Source organism: Urocitellus parryii, chromosome 4 (assembly GCF_045843805.1).
Source record: "Urocitellus parryii isolate mUroPar1 chromosome 4, mUroPar1.hap1, whole genome shotgun sequence".
In the NCBI taxonomy this organism is placed as follows: domain Eukaryota; kingdom Metazoa; phylum Chordata; class Mammalia; order Rodentia; family Sciuridae; genus Urocitellus; species Urocitellus parryii.
The window spans coordinates 65,919,442-65,939,111 of NC_135534.1; the positions used below are offsets into that span (position 1 = coordinate 65,919,442).

Sequence of the window (19,670 nt, forward strand, 5' to 3'; positions counted from 1 at the left end):
AACCAGGTTCTGGGAAGAGATGACCTAGCCTTCCCTCCATGGCCCAGGGGCTGTCTGGATCAGGTTTGCACCACACCTGGGCACCTACTCAGGCAGAGTGGGCATCAGAAACCCAGGGAATTGCACCAAGCATTCACGTGTGATGTGCAGGCTAAGGTTCTAGGTGGTGTGAAGCCTGCCTGCTCTGGGTCCAGCCCTGAGTGGGGTGCTGGGGTGGGGAGATGGTCAATCCCAGTTCCAGTCTGCAAGGAGCACTAGACCTGCAGGGAGCACCAAGGAGTGGGTTGGGGTGGGCAAGCCAGATGGAAATTGACAACACGGATGTTCTGAAATGTAGCAGGGGAAATCACAGGGACTGGGGAGCCCTAGGACAGAAGACTGGGTGTGTAGGGACCAGTAACAAGGAAGGAGTCAAGAGACAGGGAGCAAGGAGGTAAAAGAGGAGAAAAGGCAGGTGGGAGGGCTGGAGGGTCAGAGATGTCTCACACAGTAGGAGCTGAGGGTGACCGGCCCAGGTCAGGAGCAGGGAGGCATTGGCTGGGTGGGTGGGAAAGTAGGGGAGTTGAGGTCATCCTGGGATCCCTGGGAGTGATGGAAATGACTTCGCCTGACCAGAGTTTTATAAAGAACTCACTGAAGAACGAAGAGGAGGTGAGACTTGAGACAGAGTCAGTGGGTGGGCTGGACGGCCATAGGAGCTCTGACACTGACCGCCCTCCCCCACTGCTGTGCTGGTTCAATCGAGGCAAGAGGGCTGGAATCCTGGACCTTCCACTTACGCACTGGGCGACATTGGGCAAGTGACTTAACCCCTCTGTACCTCATTTCTTCCAACTGGGACATGGGATGTTGTCAGAGCAACCTCCTAGGCTCCCTGTGTGGGCTGCAGGCAGAATAAGGGCCCAGCTCTGAGAATCCCGCCTGACCCACAGCAAGGGCTCCCTGTGAGCCAGTGGAGCGGCTGCATCTGTGATCCAGGGTAGGGATGGGGGACCCAGGCTTTTCCTCCGCTGCCCTGGCCTCCAACCTTCCCTCCCCGCTCCTGGCCCAGCAGAGGCAGGCTTACCTTGTGCAGCCAGTGCAGGTTCATCTGCTGCCCCACGGCAATGTGACATAGCGCCAGCACCTGAGGAGAGGCCCGCAGGGTGGCAGTTAGGCTGGTGCCTGACCTGGCCTGACCCAGGGCAGGGTCAGCCAACCCTTCCTACAGGCGATAGGAATGCCCAGCCCAGCCCTGTCCAAGCCTGGCCTCCTTCCAGATTATTCTAGGACTCCAGGCCCCTCCCCTTGGATTTTTCCCTGAAGCAGCCACTGGGCCCTGCTGCACTTGGACTGCCCAACTTAATTCATCAAATATTTTGGGAGTCCCAGGCCCTAGGATTCTGAGACAGATTTGAGTCTTGGCCCTAAGAACTCCCAGACCAGAATGGGGTCCACATGAATCTCTGACACTGGGATACTGGGAGCAGGAACCTAATGTGGAGTTCCTGGAAGAGGAAGTCTGCAGTGGACAGCAGGGTGGCTCTCACTGGGCTGGGGCAGGACAGACATTCTAGGATGGGCAGCTGAAAGAGACTGGCAAAACAGATGACCTTTCTCCTTGGGGGACCCAGGTCTCAGAAGTGCAGCCACCTGAGGGACCCTGAGCAAAGCCAGCTTCCCCCTTTAAACCAAGGCAGGCCTAGCACCAACCAAGTGTCCCTGCCTACTAGAAGCAGGGGACCAGCCCTCTGAGACAGCCCTGTGTACCAGGAGGCCTGCGATGTATGTGAAGGCAGCAGCTGTGGTCACGAGGATGGGCACAGACCAGTCACTCCAGTAGCCCATGCGGTTGTAGAGGTACCTGCCAGGAGGAGAAGGGGCAGGGGTCAGACCTCCACAGGGCCACTGCCCGGCTCAGGAACCAAAATGATCTCAGGTCTTCCACAGCCACAGCTGGGTGGCCCACAGGCTGGTCCAGCGGCCAGGCCCTGCTCGCCCTATAGTGGCACTCAGCGTTTCCCTCGTCATTAGAACATGACTAATGCTCTTCAGCTTCTTGGTCTCCTGGTGTCCACCAAGGGGGACCAAGACACATAAAGAACAATTCCCCGCAATTCTACTGTCCAGAAATAACTGTCACCAAGACTGCAGGATTTTCTTCCTGTGGATCCCCCACACCTATGTATTTGAATAGCGAAGCTGGGCCCTGGGCACACAGGAGCACCCACAGCAGGAGGCTTTGGGCACCATGGACATGCTGGCTCCAGTTCCCACTCTGCCTCTGAAGCGCTAATGGGACCTTGAAGTGACAGGCTTCTCTGCCATTGGTTGTAACACTCAACCCCACCCCAGTGTTAAAATGTGAAAATGTGGGGTCTCAGAGATGATGAAATGTAATTCCTGACTCCTCTGGGCCTTAGTCCCCGATCTGTAGGACAGATAAGAGCAGCGTGCCCTTTGGAGGGTTCTGAGAGGAGGAAAAGAGGCGAGGCACATGGTGAGCACTCAACAGACTCTTCTCAGCACAGTGTTTACTGCTGTCTGCAAAAGTGCTGAGGAAATGTGATTTTTAAAAACAGCCATGTGGTCCTCTATTGAATCCATGTGCCATATATAGCCAACTTCCTAGAATGGCACTTCATCGTTTCCACTGATTCACTATTACAAATTAGCACAAAAATGAAAAAATTGTGCATATCTTTTTGTATTTCTGGCTATGCCCTTAGGACAGATCCCCACCAGAAGGATTATAAAGTCCAGGGAATGAGCTTCTTAAGGCTCTCCGCAGCTTAGCCGCTCTCAGAACGATGGAACTGCTCACGTCCTCACTGTACAACTAGGAGAGCTGAGGCCCAAAGGAGGCAGCAACTTGCTCAGGGTTATTAGAGAGCCAACATCAGCACCAGGCCGGTTCAGCCTGCTGTCACCTTGGGCCTTGGAAGGGGGCAGGTAGGGGACACCAGGAGGACCCAGAGGAAGACCTACTACCTGGAAGATCATGAGCACAGTCATCTTGCTGCTCAGTTGGGGAAACTGAGGCAGGGCTTCCCCTGTAACTGTTCCTGAAAGATATTCTGGTCCTAAGTGTCTCAAATTCAACCACTTTGGGGCTCTCTAGGACACCACAGTTCAGTCCCACTTGGTGAGCACGGGCCTCCTTGGGTCTTGCTCACAATCTCTTACTACACGAACTAACCCCAAAAGCTCGTAAGACCATGAGGACTGAGTCAGGATCTCCTGAACCTTGGTACCCAGCCTCCAAGACCCTGGGGTGACAGGCAAAGAGCTGCAGCTCCCAGGCACTCCACAGTCCCCGGCGGCCTTTCCTTGCAGTCTCCCACCAAGGCAGGCAGGTATCCTCGGCTGAGTCTGCCAGGAACAGGGAGCTCTCTCTGTGAAGAGTGGATGGCTCCGTGGACAACATGACAGTTAAGCCCAAGTCCTGTGCCAGATCCACCCGCATCTCACATATGACCTTGCAAGGGCCCTTTCATCTCTCTGGGTCTATCTCCTCAGACTGTCCTCAAATATGTGTTTTTGTCACTGACAGGTCATATGACCATGAATGTGTCCCCTCCTTCTTTGGGCCTCAGTCTCCCCATCTGTGCTTGGTACACCCTCTGATCTCCTAGGTCAGCAGAAATATCCAGGGTCTGCCACTGAGGCCCAGGAGGAAATGTTCACAATGGTACTCATGCTTTGGATACCTGAGCAGACGAATAATTGATTTATGGAATTTAATAAAGACCAGAGGCCACCTCTGGGACCCAGCTAGGGCTCTGGCTCATCTTTCTGGGCTGCTGTGGAGAAGGAGTGAGACCTCAGCACGTCCTTTATTGTGCTCATTAATAACAGGGGCACAGGCTGAGGCTGTACAGAGGAAAGGGGACAGCCAGATTCCACGGTCCATGAACGGAGTCTCAGATCCCCACAGAATCCCAGAAGCATGGCCCATCAAAGGAAGCCCACAGCCCTCACACAGCACCCTCCAGCTGGAGACCTGGTCTCCCGGGAGGCAGCCTCCCACACCCACCCTCCCATTTTACCTCAGATCAACCCAGTGCCTTCCAGGGGAGGACTGGGGGCGAGAAGAGACAGTACCCCTTCTGCACCCAGGTACCTGCCTCAGACAGCCCTGCCTTTGGACCTGAGGTACCCACGAAGGAGACTGAGCTGTCCCCAGACCATAGCCATGGCCAGCCATGCCCAGGGCTGGCTCGGAGAGTTAGGAGGTCTGGGGTTGGGGCTTCTCCTCCGCTGAGGCCTTGGTCTCTCTGGGCCTCGGAGTTCTTGTCTAAAAAGGAGATGACCAGAGGCCCGGCCCAGGCTGAGTGCTGTGCCCATCTTCCGCTCCTCTTTTCCCTGCACAGCCCCGGGAAGGGTGTCCTGTAGCCCGCATGGTGTGCTTCCACTCCTGCCTCCATTGATCTTTCAGGTGCCCCTCGTGCCTCCTCAGGCAGGCCATGCAGGATGAGTCACCCACATGAACACCAAAGGTCTGAGGGCCAGCACTGAGTTCCATGGGCTCAGTCCCCGCTGTCCTTGAAGGCTGTTCCTGTGCCCTCCCAAGGTCCCAGTGGGAATGCCCTCAGGGCAGGGGTCTCCTTTCCTCTCCATCTTTCTTGCCAGCCTGGGATGTACACCACGCCCCCTTCTCTCCCAACCTCACTGAGGCCCTGCAGGCGGGCAGGACAGAGGCTCCTGGGGTGGGCCTTGCTCAAGGCCACAGGAAGGACAGGTGTCAGAGCCCTCAGATCCAACCTGGGAGAGAGGCTCAAACTGGAGCCCCCAGGTCCCAGCCACTGATGCCCAGGACCCAGCCCCCACTCACCAGTTGAACTCGTCGTAGTCATTGTGGACTTCCCACCAGAAGTACAGCCAGGTGAGCGTGAGGCCAAAGGTGAAGGTGAGGAGCAGGAACCAGAGGCGCTCCCACTGCAAGGGCAGAGGAGGAGAGGGGTCAAGTGCGGGTCCAGGATTAGTGCCCTCTTGGTACTGGTGAGGAATGAAGGCTGAGAGGGGAAAGGACCTGTCCAACGTCACAGGGACCAAAGTCACAAATGAGTGGGGAACAAGGAGCAGCGTCCACCCCAGAGCTGTGGTCTTTCTGCTGCAGACTAAGGTCAGTGTGTGTGGGTCTCCTGTCCTGGCAAATGGTCCCCAGAAGCAAAGTCTCGTCTGCCCTCAAGCCTTCACACTGGCCAGTGACTTGCAGTCTGTGAAGTCGCATCCCTCATTTATTTTGTCCTCAGACATGCTTACAAAGCAGGTCCTCTTCTCCACTTCTACCCCATGCTTCTGATAACAACACTGAAACCCAGAAAGGCCAAGTGATTTTGATTTGTCCAAGTCACACAGCAAGTTAGCAGAGGATTAGGGACCAGGGCCCCAGAACTAGGGCCCCAGTCTCTAGGCTTTAAAGAAGTAAGTATAAAGTTCCACCTCCTCTTCTGGGCACTGATGCTTCAGGGCCTGGCGAGGCTGTCTCCAGTCCAGAGTGGCGGTGGAGGGTATGCTGACCACCACTGCTGCTTCCAGAGGTTTTGGCTCAGAGGTGCTTCTGCCTGGGCCTTATTCCTTTCTTTTCTCTATACCCCAGTCTCAGAAGCACAAGCTAGGAACATCCTGCATAAGGGGGCGATGACTGCCAAGGTCATCAAATAAATCAGTAGCCTTTTGGGGGAGGTCAACGTAATGAGGGAACAGAGACCACCTCCCTTCCTGGGCACGGAGTGGTGGAGGCATCCTTTCCTTCACCTGGGCACCACCTCGCCCTTGCCAGGCTCCCCACTGCCCTGACCCCTCCTGAAATGACAGCCAGCTCGAAGCTATGGTTCCAACTGGTCCCACTTTAACACCCTTGACCTCTCTACCTTCACTCCCACCAGTTCCCTCAGCCAGGAAGGGCCACTCTCCCTAAGCTTGTTCTGCCAAAATTCCTGTTCTTTTTTTTTTTTTTTCTTTTTGGTACCGGGGATTGAACTCAGGGGCACTTGCCCACTGAGCCACATCCTCAGCCCTATTTTTTTTTAAAATTTTATTTAGAGACAGGATCTCATTGAGTTGCTTAGCGGCCTCACCATTGCTGAGGCTGGCTTTGAACTCTTGATCCTCCTGTCTCACCCTCCCTAACCACTGGGATTACAGACGTGCACCACTGTACCCAGCCCTGTTCACCTTTGAATCAGTTCAAATGTCACCTTCTCTGGAAAGCCTTCCTGGGCTCTGCCTTAGCACCCTTACACCATTTCTCTGCTCCACAGCAATAGGGTCCCTCTGATTTTGTTTGGTTTTTGGTACTGAGGATTGAACCCAGGGGATTTTACCACTGAGACACATCCCTAGTCCTTTTTATTTATTTACTTTTAATGTTGAGAAAGGGTCTCACTAAGTTGCTGAGGCTGGCCTTGAACTTGTGATCCTCCTGCCTCAGCCTCCCAGGCTGCTGGGATTAAGGTGTACAATGCTGCACCTGGCAGCATCCCTCTGTTTTTAAACTTGTACTCTTTGCATCCTGACCTGCTCAAGTGGCCATTCCCCAGATGACATGGTTCCAACAAGATGGAGACGGAGTCTGCCTCCACTCCATCAGCATTTATGCCTGAGCAGGAAGCTGCAAGGGGAGGAAAAGTCCAGAACATTGCTCACCTTTGCTGCCCAGGGACACCTCAGTGGGGGCATTAACTACAGCATCTGGAGCCAGACTGCCTGGGACTTCAAATCCCTATCTACCATTAATAAGCTGTGTAACTAACCTTGGGCGTGTTACTCAACCTCTCTGTGCCTGCTTCTTCCTCTGTGAAATGAACTTAAGAGCAATCAAATCATGAGGTCGATTTGAGAATTAAATGAGCTAATACAAGTCAAGTACTCAGAACGATGGCTGGCAAACAGAGGGCACTCGCCATTAGCATACCATAAGCACCCGGGCCTCTCTCCAGCATGCAGGAGAAGCCATCTTCCTGGGTCATCTGTGACTTGGTACACACTAGCAGCTCCCCCCACCCCATGAGTCACACAAGTTGGTGACCCATGTCTGGGTAAGCAGCCGCCACCACTCATTGTCACGTGCAGAGCCAGGCTGCTTTGCTTAACCCCCCCCCCCTTGATTTAAAACAGAGACGAAGGTGACCATACTCTAAAACCCAATCCTCCCAGCAGGTCTGGGGTGGGGATAACTTCTCAGAGTAGGTTGCTTGTGCCTGCCCACCTGGGCATACACTGGCATGAGCCCCAGCTCCAGGCATGGCAAACCCAGGATAGGAACGGAGAAAACCTGGTGAGAAGCAGAGCAGGCCACGTGCCCTCCTGGGGGACTGAGGCCCATGTCAGGGAACCACTAGGACAGTCTGGGTGGTAGCTCCGTGCTGCTTCCCGTCGTGGCCAGGCTATGGGTCTGGCCCGCACCACCAGGGCTAGGCCTCTCCACCTCCTCCACCCTGGCTGGCCCAGCACCTCCGTCTAGTCCTTCTCAGAGTCTCTGCTGTTGCCTCAAATTCTTATTTGTTCATAACAGACCCCATTTCCTGCAGGGTCCAGCTGGCAGCTCTCAGGCCAGTCTTAGTGTCTGGGGCTCCCACAAAGGGAGCTGTGACCCCAGCCTCATTCCCTTCTGGTGTGTCACGCCCCAGCTCCAACTCCCTGCTGCCTGAGCTCTTCCGCAGACTCTGAGGCCAGGCCAACCTCTGCACCTGCAGCCCCACGCGTGCTGACCTGCTGCAGTTCCCAGCAGGCCCTGTGGAGCCCACAGCTTTACGTGAGCCACATCCTCCAGGGAAGGCAGCCTTTCCCTCCTCAGTGAGACCCCTCCTCCCCGAGGGCATCCCTGTCCTATAGGGTGAATCCCAGCTGGCGCCCCACCACCCTCACACCAACCTCGGCGTCAGCAGAACCTGCAGGTCTGTGATTCTGTGTGTGGCTCTGCCCTCGGGATGTGAGCACACTGAGGAGCTGGGTGTCCTCATATCCCCAGGTGGTGGAGGAACTCAAGAAAGACTTGATAATGAACCGGTAGGTTCCTTTTCTCCCACCCTGGTGTGATATGCTCATCCAGGAGAGATTTCATTGGGGCTTGACCACCCTGCCCCACCCACCAGAGGAGCGCTCAGTCCTGGACGGACTGAGCTGGCGGTGCCGGGTGCCCATCTGTCTCCAGGGCTTGCTCTCCTGCAGCAGCAGCGAGCTCTGCACTGCACTTCGAGCAGTGGCCAAGGCCCCAGGTGACGAGAAGCCACAGCTTAGGATGGCACAAGTGTCCTGAAGGTCGAAATAGTAGAGCACCTGCTGCAGGTACTAGGAAGACATCCGGCAGCAAGGTGTGAGAAGGACCCAGGGTGACACCGACAGGTAGCCCGGAAGACCACAAGCATTGCAGGGGTCAGGTGGCCCCCAGAGGTCTTGTGCTCCATGACACGACCAGATCCTTACTTTGAGCCAGAACAGGACAAGAATGGGGGACTGCATCCCTGCCCCTAGAAACTGACCAGGGTGTCAGGCATAGAGCCTACAGGTACGTGAGGCACCCAGGCATGGCAGGGACCGGGACAGGGCCTCGGCAACAAGGAACTAGGAACTCCATTTTCAGGACAGGGGCTTGAGTGAGGGTTGGGGGGTCTGGGGACTACAGGCCTGGGAGCTGGGAGCTGGAGGCCAGCTGGCTACAGGGGGCCCTGGGAGGAGGATGAAGAGGGCCAGGCAGTGGAGGGGGAGGGGCGGGTGTGCGCTGAGAACAATCAGAGGAAAAAACTACATGACAGCAGTTGGAAGGAAGGGGAAGGCAGGGACTGGAGGAAGCGGCCTGTGTGCAGCTCCACTGATAAAGAGGTTCCAAATGGCACTAATGGTCCTTGTCAGGGTGCATTATGGAGGAAAAAGGCCTGTGCTGCTGTACCATTAACAAGCCAATCTGGCCCTGCTCCCGGAGGATGGCAGCAGGGATCACTGCCCCAACTGGCCTCCTGAGGCCGCTGCTATGCAGAGGGATAGCACTTCTCCACCTCCCGGTCTCCCACAGCCTGCACAGGGTCAGGGAAGGATGCCCACACATGGCTGAACACTTTGTGCTCTGCCCCACTCCAAGAAGCATGGGGTTTCCACACAGGTGCAGATTCATGATGACAATTTTTGACAAATGGCAGGCAGGTGGCAGAAGGGGTGCCTTTTTTTCTTCATTTGCACAAGGGCTTAGTGTGGGCAAGTGGAGGTCAGAGAGGTCACCAAGTGGGGGAAGAGTGGGGAACTCTGGATTCCTGACAGAAGCAGCCCTGAACTGCTTCCCTCAAACCTACCCTTACCCTGGGGACCCCATATGGCCATCCCAGGCCCAGCGTGGCTTCACCCTTCCCTTTCTCTGGGTTATACCCTGGGTCCAAACTCTGCTCTTTCCTGCTCCCAAAGACCTGCCCTCCTGGAGCATCCTGCTCTGGCTCTTGGTACCTACCAATTTGACCTTACACAACATCATTGTGGAAAGGGCCTGACCTCTGAAGGCCAGGCTCTGCCACGTGGGCCAGTCATTTAGCCCTCTGAGCCTTGACTTTTTCACCTATAAAATGGGAATCATAACTGCTGCCATAGAGGGGTGCTGTTAAATGAGCTATTGTACTTCAACTGGCGTACAGTATGCACATACTAAAGGTCACTTCACTGAAGTTTGGGCTCCTTTGGGGCAGGGATGCCTGGGATATCTCTGGGTCCAGCATCACGCTGGAGCACAAGGGGGCACTCAGATATGGTGGGAATAACTGAAGAAGGGACTGTGTCTCAGGGATGCTCAGGGCCACTGGAGGACAAGGCCATCATTCAAGCCCCAGACTTATTCTCAGGCCAGGGGCCCAGGGAAGCAAGGGCAGGAACTCCCGTGACACAAGCCTCCTCTCCTTCCTTTCAGCGCCCTGGTAGCCGCCAGGGAGCAGGACAAAGGCTGAGCCAGGCACAGCTGACCTAGCCGGAGCTGCCCCCTCATGGGGTCAGCCACCCCCTCATGGGGTCAGCAACTCCCCAGCTCACCCAGGCTACAGCGGGAATGTGCTGGAGGTGGCTGCATATGGGGCAGCCAGAAGAAGCCCGGCTTGGTCAGGAGAGAACCCTGGGTGTAGGTGGGTAGGATGCTGTAGCCCTGCTCCGAGGGACGAGGCTGAGGCCCAGTGGCTGTTAGAGAATCCCAGAGGCCTGACTCCCAGAGGCTGCGGCATTTAGTCCAAATCACTGGCTCACCTCTTCCCACTCTTGCCCTGACCCTCCAGGAGATGAGACCCCCCAGGAGATGAGACCCCCCATCACGATCCTGCCACAGTGGACCAGTTTACAGAAGGCCACAGCTCCTCCACTCTGCCTCCTGCTGATAGTCACATCCTCTCCTCACCCCTCCCCATCTCTGTCCCTCCCACTCCTGAGGTCTCTGCATAATAATCAGCAAAAGGAGATTATCAGCAGCAAGGCTCACAGAGTCACCGAGCTCAACTGCAGTGGCAGACCCCAATCCAAGCAGGAAATGAGGGCTCTGTTGCCGGGGAGGGACAGCCCTTCCACTGCTGGCTGCCATTCACTACGGGTGCCTGCCTGCTCCGTACCACTGCCCCAGGCCAGGATGCCCACAGCTGCCCTGCTGCTGCTGGGGACACCATAGGAGATACAGCACCTCCCCCGAGTCCCCAAACAGAATCCAGAGCCTGAACTCTGTAGTCCGGACAGAGCCAGGACAGGAGCTGCCAAGGCCACCCTGGCAACATCACAGACTCTCAGAATCAAGACACTCAGAGCCAACGCTGTCCTGCTCAATGCTGTTCCCCTGCCCGTACCCTCCCCAGGCCAGAGGCGCTCTCTCTGGAGATGGGGGCTCAGCCTATTCCTGCTCCAGTAGCTCCAGGGACAGAGCTCCTTTGGGGGACAGCCTCGTCCTCTGACCAAAAGCTCTTACTTCTATGACTCCCAGGCTGACAGGGAAAGGGGGACTTGGTAGCCAAGCAACACTGGGTTTGAATCCAGGGCTGGCCACAGCTGAGTGACCTTGGAGAAGATGTTCACCTTCTCTGAACCTCAGCTTCCTGCTCGGGGAACTGGGACAGCAGCCATGGCGTGCTGTGCAGAGCTGTGAGGGCTCACTTGAGGCATTGGGCCCCTGGCCAGGCAGGGGGATCATTTCCCTTCCCTCCTCCCTGCCCTGAGTGGAGCTGAAACCTGCCAGCTCCTGAGGGTCCCTGATACCATAGAGACCAAATCCAGCCAAAGGGCAAGAAATCCTTGGGTCAAATGGCCAAGGCATGGGGGACTATAACGCAGAGCTGGGCTTTAGTCTGGGCCCTTCTCCCCACTGGCTACGTGGCTGTGGGCCAAGCACTCAGCACCTCAGACCTCAGCTTCCTCCTCTGTTCACAGTGATGACATCACCACCACCTCACAGGAGGCGGCTGGGCCCAGCTATTACAGATGTAAGCCGCGCATCGCCAGATCCACCATCGTTCCTATAATTATCATTTGGCGTCTGACAGCCCTTTAATTATGTGAAGACAGTGATCGAGTCTTCTCCCTCCCCCTGCCTGAGCTCCACCAAAGTTTTCTCCTGCTGCTGAGGACAGCAAGCCTGATCACCTGCCCCCAGCAGGGGTGGGCGCCAGGGGCAGCCAGAGCAGGTCAGGCCGGCACTGAGGAAGAAGAGGCCCTAGCCGGTAGCCTGGCTGTGCCTGTCCCAGGCTGCGCCCTTGCCTGCAGAGGACAGAGCCCCTAGGACCTCTTCACTGCACTGTGGGTTAGCATTCCCCATCTCTTCCTCCCTGAAGGTCTGCAAAAGCAGGTTATGAAATTGAGGAAACTGAGGCCCAGAGAGAGGAAGCAACTGGCCCAAGGTCACAAAGGGCAAATGTAATGGGTACAGCCGGAATTCACCCGCCGGGTCTAGGTGCCTCCTCCATCCCCAACTGTCTCAAAGCAACGAGGAGCAGCAGGCCATGTAATTATCCTTGTCTGGCCACAGAGGAAATAAGTTCAGAGGGTCAGGGCCTTGCCCAAGGTCACACTGCAAGTCACAGTCAGTGCCAGGGGGACCCTGGAATTTCAGAGTTTCAGAGTTAGACAAGATTTCAGGAGATTTCGTCATCTTGCCTCTTCCCCAAAAGGTCCAACTAAGAAATGAAAAAACAGATCTGAAAATAGAACAGCCTAGAAACACGGACACAGGATGAGTATGTCAGTAAATCAGTGCAGAAATGGCCGAGAATTCAGCAGACTGTGTTGGGACACATGAACCTGCACTTGGTGAAAAATCCAAGTTGACCCCTACCTCATGCCAAAGCTCAGGGCCCTGTCATCTCCTCCTACACTCTCCACTTACCCCAAATGCACGGAGCCCTCTCTGCACCAGCCTGATGGGCTTTGGCTACTTGGAGCTAAATCAGGCCACCCTGAGCAACCTGCAGTGATGACTGAGCAGAAAACAGGTGACTCCAATCCTGGGGATAAGTGAGAGTGGGAAAAGTAAGGCTGCTCAGGGGTGCAGAGGCCCCCTTTAATTCTTTTAGTACTGGGGACTGAACCCAGGAGTGCTCTACCATGAGCTACATCCTCAGTTCTTTTTATTTTTATTATTATTATTTCTTTTCCAATTTTGAGATAGGGTCTCACTAAGTTGCCCTGGCTGGCCTAGAACTTGTGGCCCTCCTGCCTCAGCCTCCTGAATCACTGGGATTATAGGCGTGCGATTCTGCTCCAGGCAAAAAATACACTTTAATCCATCTGGAATTTATCTTGGTGTGAGGTAAGAGGCAGGGATCTAATTTTACTTTCGTCACATGGATGCTTCAGCTGTCCCTACACCACCATGACACTTGGGATAACAGCCATATCGGTTTCCCACAGGGTAAATTCCCACAGGGTAAATTTGAGGAGGTGTTCAGATTATGTCTAGGTTTCCCTCTCTGTCCTGAGGTCCTGCCCCTGCGAGCTGGCTCTGCCTGGTTCAGCTCCCTCTGCTGAGCCAGCCCCCAGGGCCTCCCCAGTGGTCCCAGCTCCCAGCAGTGCTGAGGGACTGGGAGATAGAGCTCATGGGGTGCCGACACCCAAATCTGCCCACATGCAGGCCAAATCTGGGGCTCCTGCCACTGTCAGGCTATTTCACACTCACCAAATTCCAAATGCGGGAATGGACACAAGGGAAAGGCCTGGGAGATGCTGGCTGGGTAGGTGCGGGGAGCTCCTGGGTGGGGGGGGGGGAAGGGCAGGCTCTGGCAGGACTGCCCTGGCCCTGACCCAGGAGATTTGGGGGAGGGTGCTGAGAGCCATTGCCAAGTAGGAATGACTCATGGCATGACCCAGGTCATTTGCAGTGACATTGCATATAAGGTGACCTTGCTCAAGGACCAGGGCGGATCAGGGTTTAGGGCGCTCCTTGAGTTTAGGGCGCTCCTTGGGTTTAGGGCAGTTCCAGGTTTAAGGTGTATCCTGCTGGGAATAGGGTGTATCCTGCTGCCTCTAGGCACCCGCTCCTTGAGTTCCCGTTGAGTTCTCGCGGGATTCAGAGAGTATTTGGGATTCAGAGCCTGGTGGAGAGCGTGGATTTTGCCCAGAACCTGTGTGTAGAGTGCCGGTGACAGTTCGAGAATAAAGAGTTGCTGTTTGAATCTACAAGGTGTGAGTGGCTTGTGATTTTGTGCCCAGCCAGACTGTGGCAGGAGGGCGCAGCCCAGGCAGGTTTGAGATATATTGCAGCATCAGGGCCAAGCTGGGAAAGGGATTATTAGAATCCCCACCCCCCCAGCCAGCTCCTGGCAGCCTAAGAAGCTGGATTTATTTCCCGGGGCTACAGAATGCCAGGCAATTAGGCCTCTGTCTGCCCTGGTTTCTGCTGGGGGGCATTCAGAGCAACTCACCAACCAGGAGCTCTGGTCCCTCCCCACCCATGCCTTGGGTGGCATCAGCCCCCGGGAGATATGCACAGGCACAGAAGAACCAGGAAGGGGCTTCAAGGGAGGACCCTCCAAAGAGCTTCAGAGGGCCCTGCCCAGGTCCAGGGTGGAGGCTGCAGCCCCTGTGACACCCACCCATTCTCCCTAAAGCACATTCACAGAGGGTCACCCATGAGCCGCTTCCCCTGGGTGTGGCGAAGCCATGACAGGTGCTGCCAGTATGTTCTGAGAGGATCTAAGTGGGATGTGGGGTTCCAAAGGCCAGTGACAGCACGGCTTGCAGCCACAAGCCCTCAGCTCCCAGTGAAGTATCAACTCCATTTTCTCCTCCTTATTGCAACCCTGCCACTGCTACCACCCCATTTCCGTGGGGGAGTAAAACCCAGAGCTCCTCCTTCACCCCTGCTGGGTCCCTTTCTCTACAGCACCAGAGAAGAGAATGACACCCCTCAAAAGTTTGTAGGGAGGGTGGGTCATCCGCAAAGTTGGAAGATGGTCTCTTCTTACCTAAGACCAAAGGCACAGCCACATCAGTCATCTAATGGGACCCCCAGGGCATGGATTTGTACCACTGGATTTTAACCTGCAAGCAAGGTGAAGCCCAGGAGTGTCTACCCCTTGCCTGGATGGGTCTCAGATAGAGGCAGGGCGGAGATCAGGCTCAGCTCCCTCAGCCAGCAGCACCTAGTTGCATCTGGCTGAATCCAACCTCGTGCTAGAGCCCACTTCCAGATGGCTTCCCTGCCAAGCTGCCCAGGGTTCCTGAGTGCATCCTCACCCCGACACACCCACAGGGCTGGGAGCTGGTGGCCAGCTGGGAAACTCCTCTCCTCTTCCCTCTTGACCACCAACCCCAGCTCTAAGGGTGACCCTGGAAGTTCCACCACTGAGGCGGCAACCTCCATTGCCAACCACAGCCAGGGGCCTGGGAAGCAGGTTAGGAGTGCAGTGTGCACCTGTCCACACAGGTGTGCCTGCCTCCTCCAGATCACCGACACCAGAGGACTCACCACGGGGCCTCTCCCACCCGAGACAGTAGCACAGCCCTGAGCAGCTTCTCGTTTGTTGTCATCCCATCGTCTGTCCTTCTTTCTAGTCATTCCCTGGGCAAACCAGGAGGGAGCAGGCCCAGGCCCTGCCCTCATAACAACCCTGCAGGACACAGAGAATCAGTCCTCAAGGCCAGCACAGGCCCAGGGTGCTGTGTGAGGGAGAAGGGAAGGAGGGGAGGGAGGGGAAGGAGAGCTGGCTTGATTTTGGTGGAGGGGGTGGGGGGCATGTACCTGGAGTCAAGAGGCCCAGAGGAGACAGGAGCGCATTCCAAGCAGTGGGAGGGGCAGGAACCAAGACATGGCGCTGTTATCTGGGAATAGGAAAAGGCTGGGTGGCTGGGTGGAGGGGTGGGAGGATGTGGGGTGGACTCCTCTGCAGGGCAGGAGGGGCCCCTCACAGCCCACCATGGGGGGGGGCACGGGTGGGGCAAGGTCACTTCCACTCATTGGCAACCCCCCTCCCGGGCACAGCATGGGAGGAAACTCTGGAAATGGCTGCAATGGGGGGCTGGGGGGGATGGGAGTCATGCTCAGAGGTCTCCTTCTCTCAATCTCTTGATCACACCGTCTACAGGACTCTGGGTCCCTCCCCTTGCCTATTCCCTCAAGCACCCCCCAGGCCCCAGCCCACTCTCACTCACGGGCCCTAGCAGCACCCTCCGGGTTCATGCACAGAGGTCCTCAGTGCCCCGCTAGGCTGAAGTCCAGGGTGCTTGGCACGGCCCCAACACACCCCACTCTGGTGAGGGGGGCTCACTAAGCTGCAGCTCAGCCAACTCTCCTGGGTTCACCAATGGTCACCTGGATGGTCTGGCTGTGTCAGTTCACATCTGCTCCCTGACAGTCTGAGGGCCCCAGGAGGGAGGGGGAACCAGGTCTGATGCACCTATCAGACTCCAGAGCAGGTACCAGCTCTGTTCATTGACTAAGTGACCAGCGCATCCCAGACAAACCTATTTGTTGTGGAATAGGGCAGGGGACAGAGGCCAGGGGTCTAAGCAGAGGTTAGCGTTTAGGTTGTGCCTTTCATCCTGCAGCCCTGTCTGTAAGAAGGAAGGGATCAATTAAGGTCATAACAGCCATCAAAGGCACATGTACTGTTGAGGTGCAAGAGAGCTGACAACTATAATCTGTTCTTTCAGAGTCTCTGGCTGGGAAGTTCCTCCAGGTATCTGACCTATATCCCTGCCACTGCAGGGAAGCTGGTTTTGCCACTGTGCTGACTCCCGAAGACACAGTCTTCAGGGGGCCCATTGGGTACAGCCTGAGAACAGTCTTCTGTCCTATCACGTCCCTAATTGGTAGTATTAGAGTAATGAGTCACAGACAACAACCAATTAATTATCCTCAGTTATAAAAAGCTTTGCTTCCCCTTCCTGGCTGTCAGTGAGCTGGCCTCCTGCTGCCAAGGCTGCTCCATGCTCTCTGCGCAGGGGGCAGGAGAGGAGGTCACTTCACCTCTGAGGTCCCCCATTTCCTGTTTCTGTATTTGTCCAGTGTGTGTCCTGGGAAGGGGCAGCATGAGCACAGCTTGAGGAGGAGGGACAGCGGGGCCTGGGGCCGGCAGGAAGGATGCAGAGGGCTCCACCCCGGCTCCACGGGGCACCCCTGCAGGATGCAGGCCATGCCGAGGGTCCCAGCCTGGCAGCAGAGGACACTCCCCGCATGTCCCAGGGCTCCTCAGGCAACTCCTCGCTCCCCTGCTATTCCCCATCCTCTTTATTTGGGGTGGCCAGTGGGGGAAACCAGGGATTGAACTCAGGAGCACTCAGCCACTGAGCCGCATCCCCAGCCCTATTTTGTATTTTATTTAGGGACAGGGTCTCACTGAGTTGCTTAGGGCCTGGCTTGCTGAGGCTGGCTTTGAACTTACAATCCTCCTGCCTCAGCCTCCCAAGCTGCTGGGATGACAGGGGTGCACCACTGCCCAGCTCCCCCGTCCTCTCCTTCCCTTGAGCCTTCACTCAGACACACATCCTGGAGGCACTGGGCTCCCCAGGAGGGGAAGGTGCATGGTGCTCATGGAGGCTCTTCTCCTCAGGCAGTTCTCCTCTCCCTTCCCAGCACTTCCCAGGTCACAGAGGCCTCTATACGTTCAGCAAAATTCACGGAGCCCCTCCTCTGCACCTCCTGTCACTGTGCCAGCCTGGCCTGGGCTTCCTGTGGCTCCTTCAGCCTTGGCCCTGTCCCTGGAGCCCCAGAGCCTGCCCCACTCCAGCTCCCACGAGCAGCCTCGAGCCCCTTCCTCCACCCAGAACCCTGTGCCAGCCACATCCAAGACCCACCATGTTCTGACTCCAGATAGGCTGGCCTGGGCCACCAAGGGGCACACCATGTCCTGGGAGAGCACCTCCCTCTAGGACTGCACTGGTGGCCAAGGGGCTTGGAGCTCAGCCGTCCTCTGTCTCCGGGTTGCCCTGGCTGTCTTTCCACCCCTATCTCTATAGCTGTCAGATCAACCCCCGGGGCCAGTGCTGGGCTCTTCCTGGAAGTGGGACTGTGGGACTCTGGTCTAGTCATTCCCTCCCTGGCTTGTTTCACAGGCCTGCTGAGAGGAACAGAGATGGTGTGTGTCGGCACAGCGCTGCCCAGAGCCAGTCGTTCCCCATCCCTCATCCCCCATTGCTGGCCATGAGCAGGGTGTTGTCACCTCTAGTTCCCAGGTGAGGCAGCTCATGGGGGAAAGGCCTCCTAGGCTGGGGCCTGGAGGGGGGGGGGCGGGGGCTCCCGTCCCAGGACTGCAGGGGACTGCTGTGAGGCCCTGAACAGCCTCTCTGTTGCCTTGGTCTGGCCACGTTGTCTTCTCTGTCCTGGGAATGGGGACATGGGCAAGGAACCTGGCCTGGTGGCTACTCTGGTGGTCCCTTGCTTTTCATGGATTGGGAGTTACGAACTCAGACTCCTGTCTCAGTGTCCCTTACCAGCATAGGCAGAAGAGGGCAACGGGCAGACGAGATAGCCTGACCTCTGCCTCCAGACAGCCCGCTGACTTGGCCTCCAACCTGGGCGGCAGCCTGCCTAGGCACTGAGGCTTGCCTGGGGCTGCCTGAATTACCAGGCTGGCTTCTTTGTTCAGACAGGCAGGAGGGAGGAGGAGAGCTGTTCTCCAGGCAGCAAAGCTTTTAGATAAACACCACACAGGAATTGGGTTCCTTCAGAGAAGAAACCAGATCCAACTGCTGATAGCGCCCCGGGGACAGGAGCGAGGGGTCTAGCCTGGGAAGCCTGGCACTGAGGGGGCCTTCTTTATCTGGCTCAGCACCTGCTGCCAGATCTAGCAGGCCAGGGGCTCAGGTGACTGGGCCCTGGTGCCAGACCCGGGCCCTGGCAACTCCCAGGCTCCAGAATGGCTGGGCCCACCTCCTCAGCCTCCTGCCACTGCCCACTTCTAGACCTGCCAGGGCTCCAAGCTGGGAACTTTTTCTCTTGGGGTGACTTTGCCCTCTGTAGACCCTTCCTTCCCAGACCTCGGGAGCAGCCCAGCCCCCATGCCATCAGAGGAAAGTTAACAACTAGCCACATCAGGGCAGCTGAGCACCTGCCGGTCCACCTGGATAGGTGGGTTCAGGAATTACTACAAGCCCAATTCACAGAGGAAGAAACAAACCCAGAAAGGTCATTGACCTGTCCAGAGCCCCCCAGGAGAGAGACAGCGAACGCCCCATCTCCCTGGGTCCTGGGCTGGCTGGGTCTCTCTCATGGCGTCCCAGGGTGGCTCACCGGTGTGGTGTCATCATGAGAGCGCTGGTAGCGCTTCCAGCGGCAGCCGTAGATGCCGGTGAGGCAGGAGAGGCACAGCTGGGGCTCGTAGTACTGCAGCGGCTGGTGTCTCACCATGCTCGTGCCCGCCGCCCTGGCGCCCAGCCCTCAAGCACCCATGGAGGCCCGGGCGGTCCTGTGGGAGGAAGCACAGGGCTGTGAGGCTGGGCCGAGGAGATGGGCTCAACACTGGAAGCGTCATCATAGCCGAGGTGGTGGTGGGGGGCAGCCTCTGGTCAAGCCCTGAAGTGGGTCCTGTCCGCCTGGAGTCCAGTCCCCAAACCTGTCCCTGCCATCCACTCACGACCTCATCCTGCCTCCTCCTTCTCCTGCCAACCCCTCCCGTATCCTGCACCCCTGCCCAGAATGCTGCTCTTTCCTCTGCCTGGGAGGCTCTGCCCTTAGAAACCTGCAAACCCGTGTGGCTTCCTCTTTCCCTTCCTCTCTAAAGGTTTTGGTCAAATGTCTTCTTTCAATGAGACTTCCGCAGATGACTTACTACAGAACTGGAACCTCTTCCTGTATTCCCTAAGCTCCCTCCCACATTCTCTGTTTTACTTTCTCAATCATTTTTTTTTTTTTTTGCACCAGGGATTGAACTCAGGGCTGCTTTACCACTAAGCCCCGTCCCAGCCCTTAGTGTTTTAAATTTTAAAACACTAAGTTGCTTAGGGCCTGGCTAAGTTGTTTGAGGCTGGCCTCAAACTTACAATCCTCCTGCATCAGCCTCCCCCATAGGGGCTGGGGTGATAGACGTGCACCACCACACCCGGAGCAACCATATTCTTAAATTTCCTTGCTTATTTTGTTTCTTGTCTGCCTACCCCATTATAAGTTTCACGAAGGCAGGATTTGTGTCTATTTTATTCCCTGCTCTAGCCCCCGTAACTGGAACTGTGCCTAGCAATAGTAGACTTTCAAAATAAACACTCTCAAATACATTATCATAATAGCTGACATGCACTGAACACTAACATAC

General features: G+C 56.4%; 1 protein-coding gene across 5 annotated transcripts in view; it reads right to left on the reverse strand.

Moving 5' to 3' along the window:
- Positions 1-19,670, reverse strand: part of Gdpd5 (glycerophosphodiester phosphodiesterase domain containing 5) — an 81,975-nt gene that overhangs the window by 20,825 nt on the left and 41,480 nt on the right. For 3 of the 5 annotated variants that reach the window (XM_026387333.2, XM_026387331.2, XM_026387332.2), the window contains exons 3-6: positions 18,653-18,827; positions 4,814-4,917; positions 1,750-1,843; positions 1,067-1,126 (exon numbers count right to left, since the gene is read on the reverse strand). In XM_026387333.2, the coding sequence (XP_026243118.1) occupies positions 1,067-1,126; positions 1,750-1,843; positions 4,814-4,917; positions 18,653-18,769 (375 nt within the window). In that variant the 5' untranslated portion in view covers positions 18,770-18,827. Of the gene's footprint in view, positions 1-1,066; positions 1,127-1,749; positions 1,844-4,813; positions 4,918-14,890; positions 14,944-15,163; positions 15,244-18,652; positions 18,828-19,670 lie in introns of those variants that run through there. The other 2 variants (XM_077797625.1, XM_026387335.2) reach the window with 2 other exon arrangements.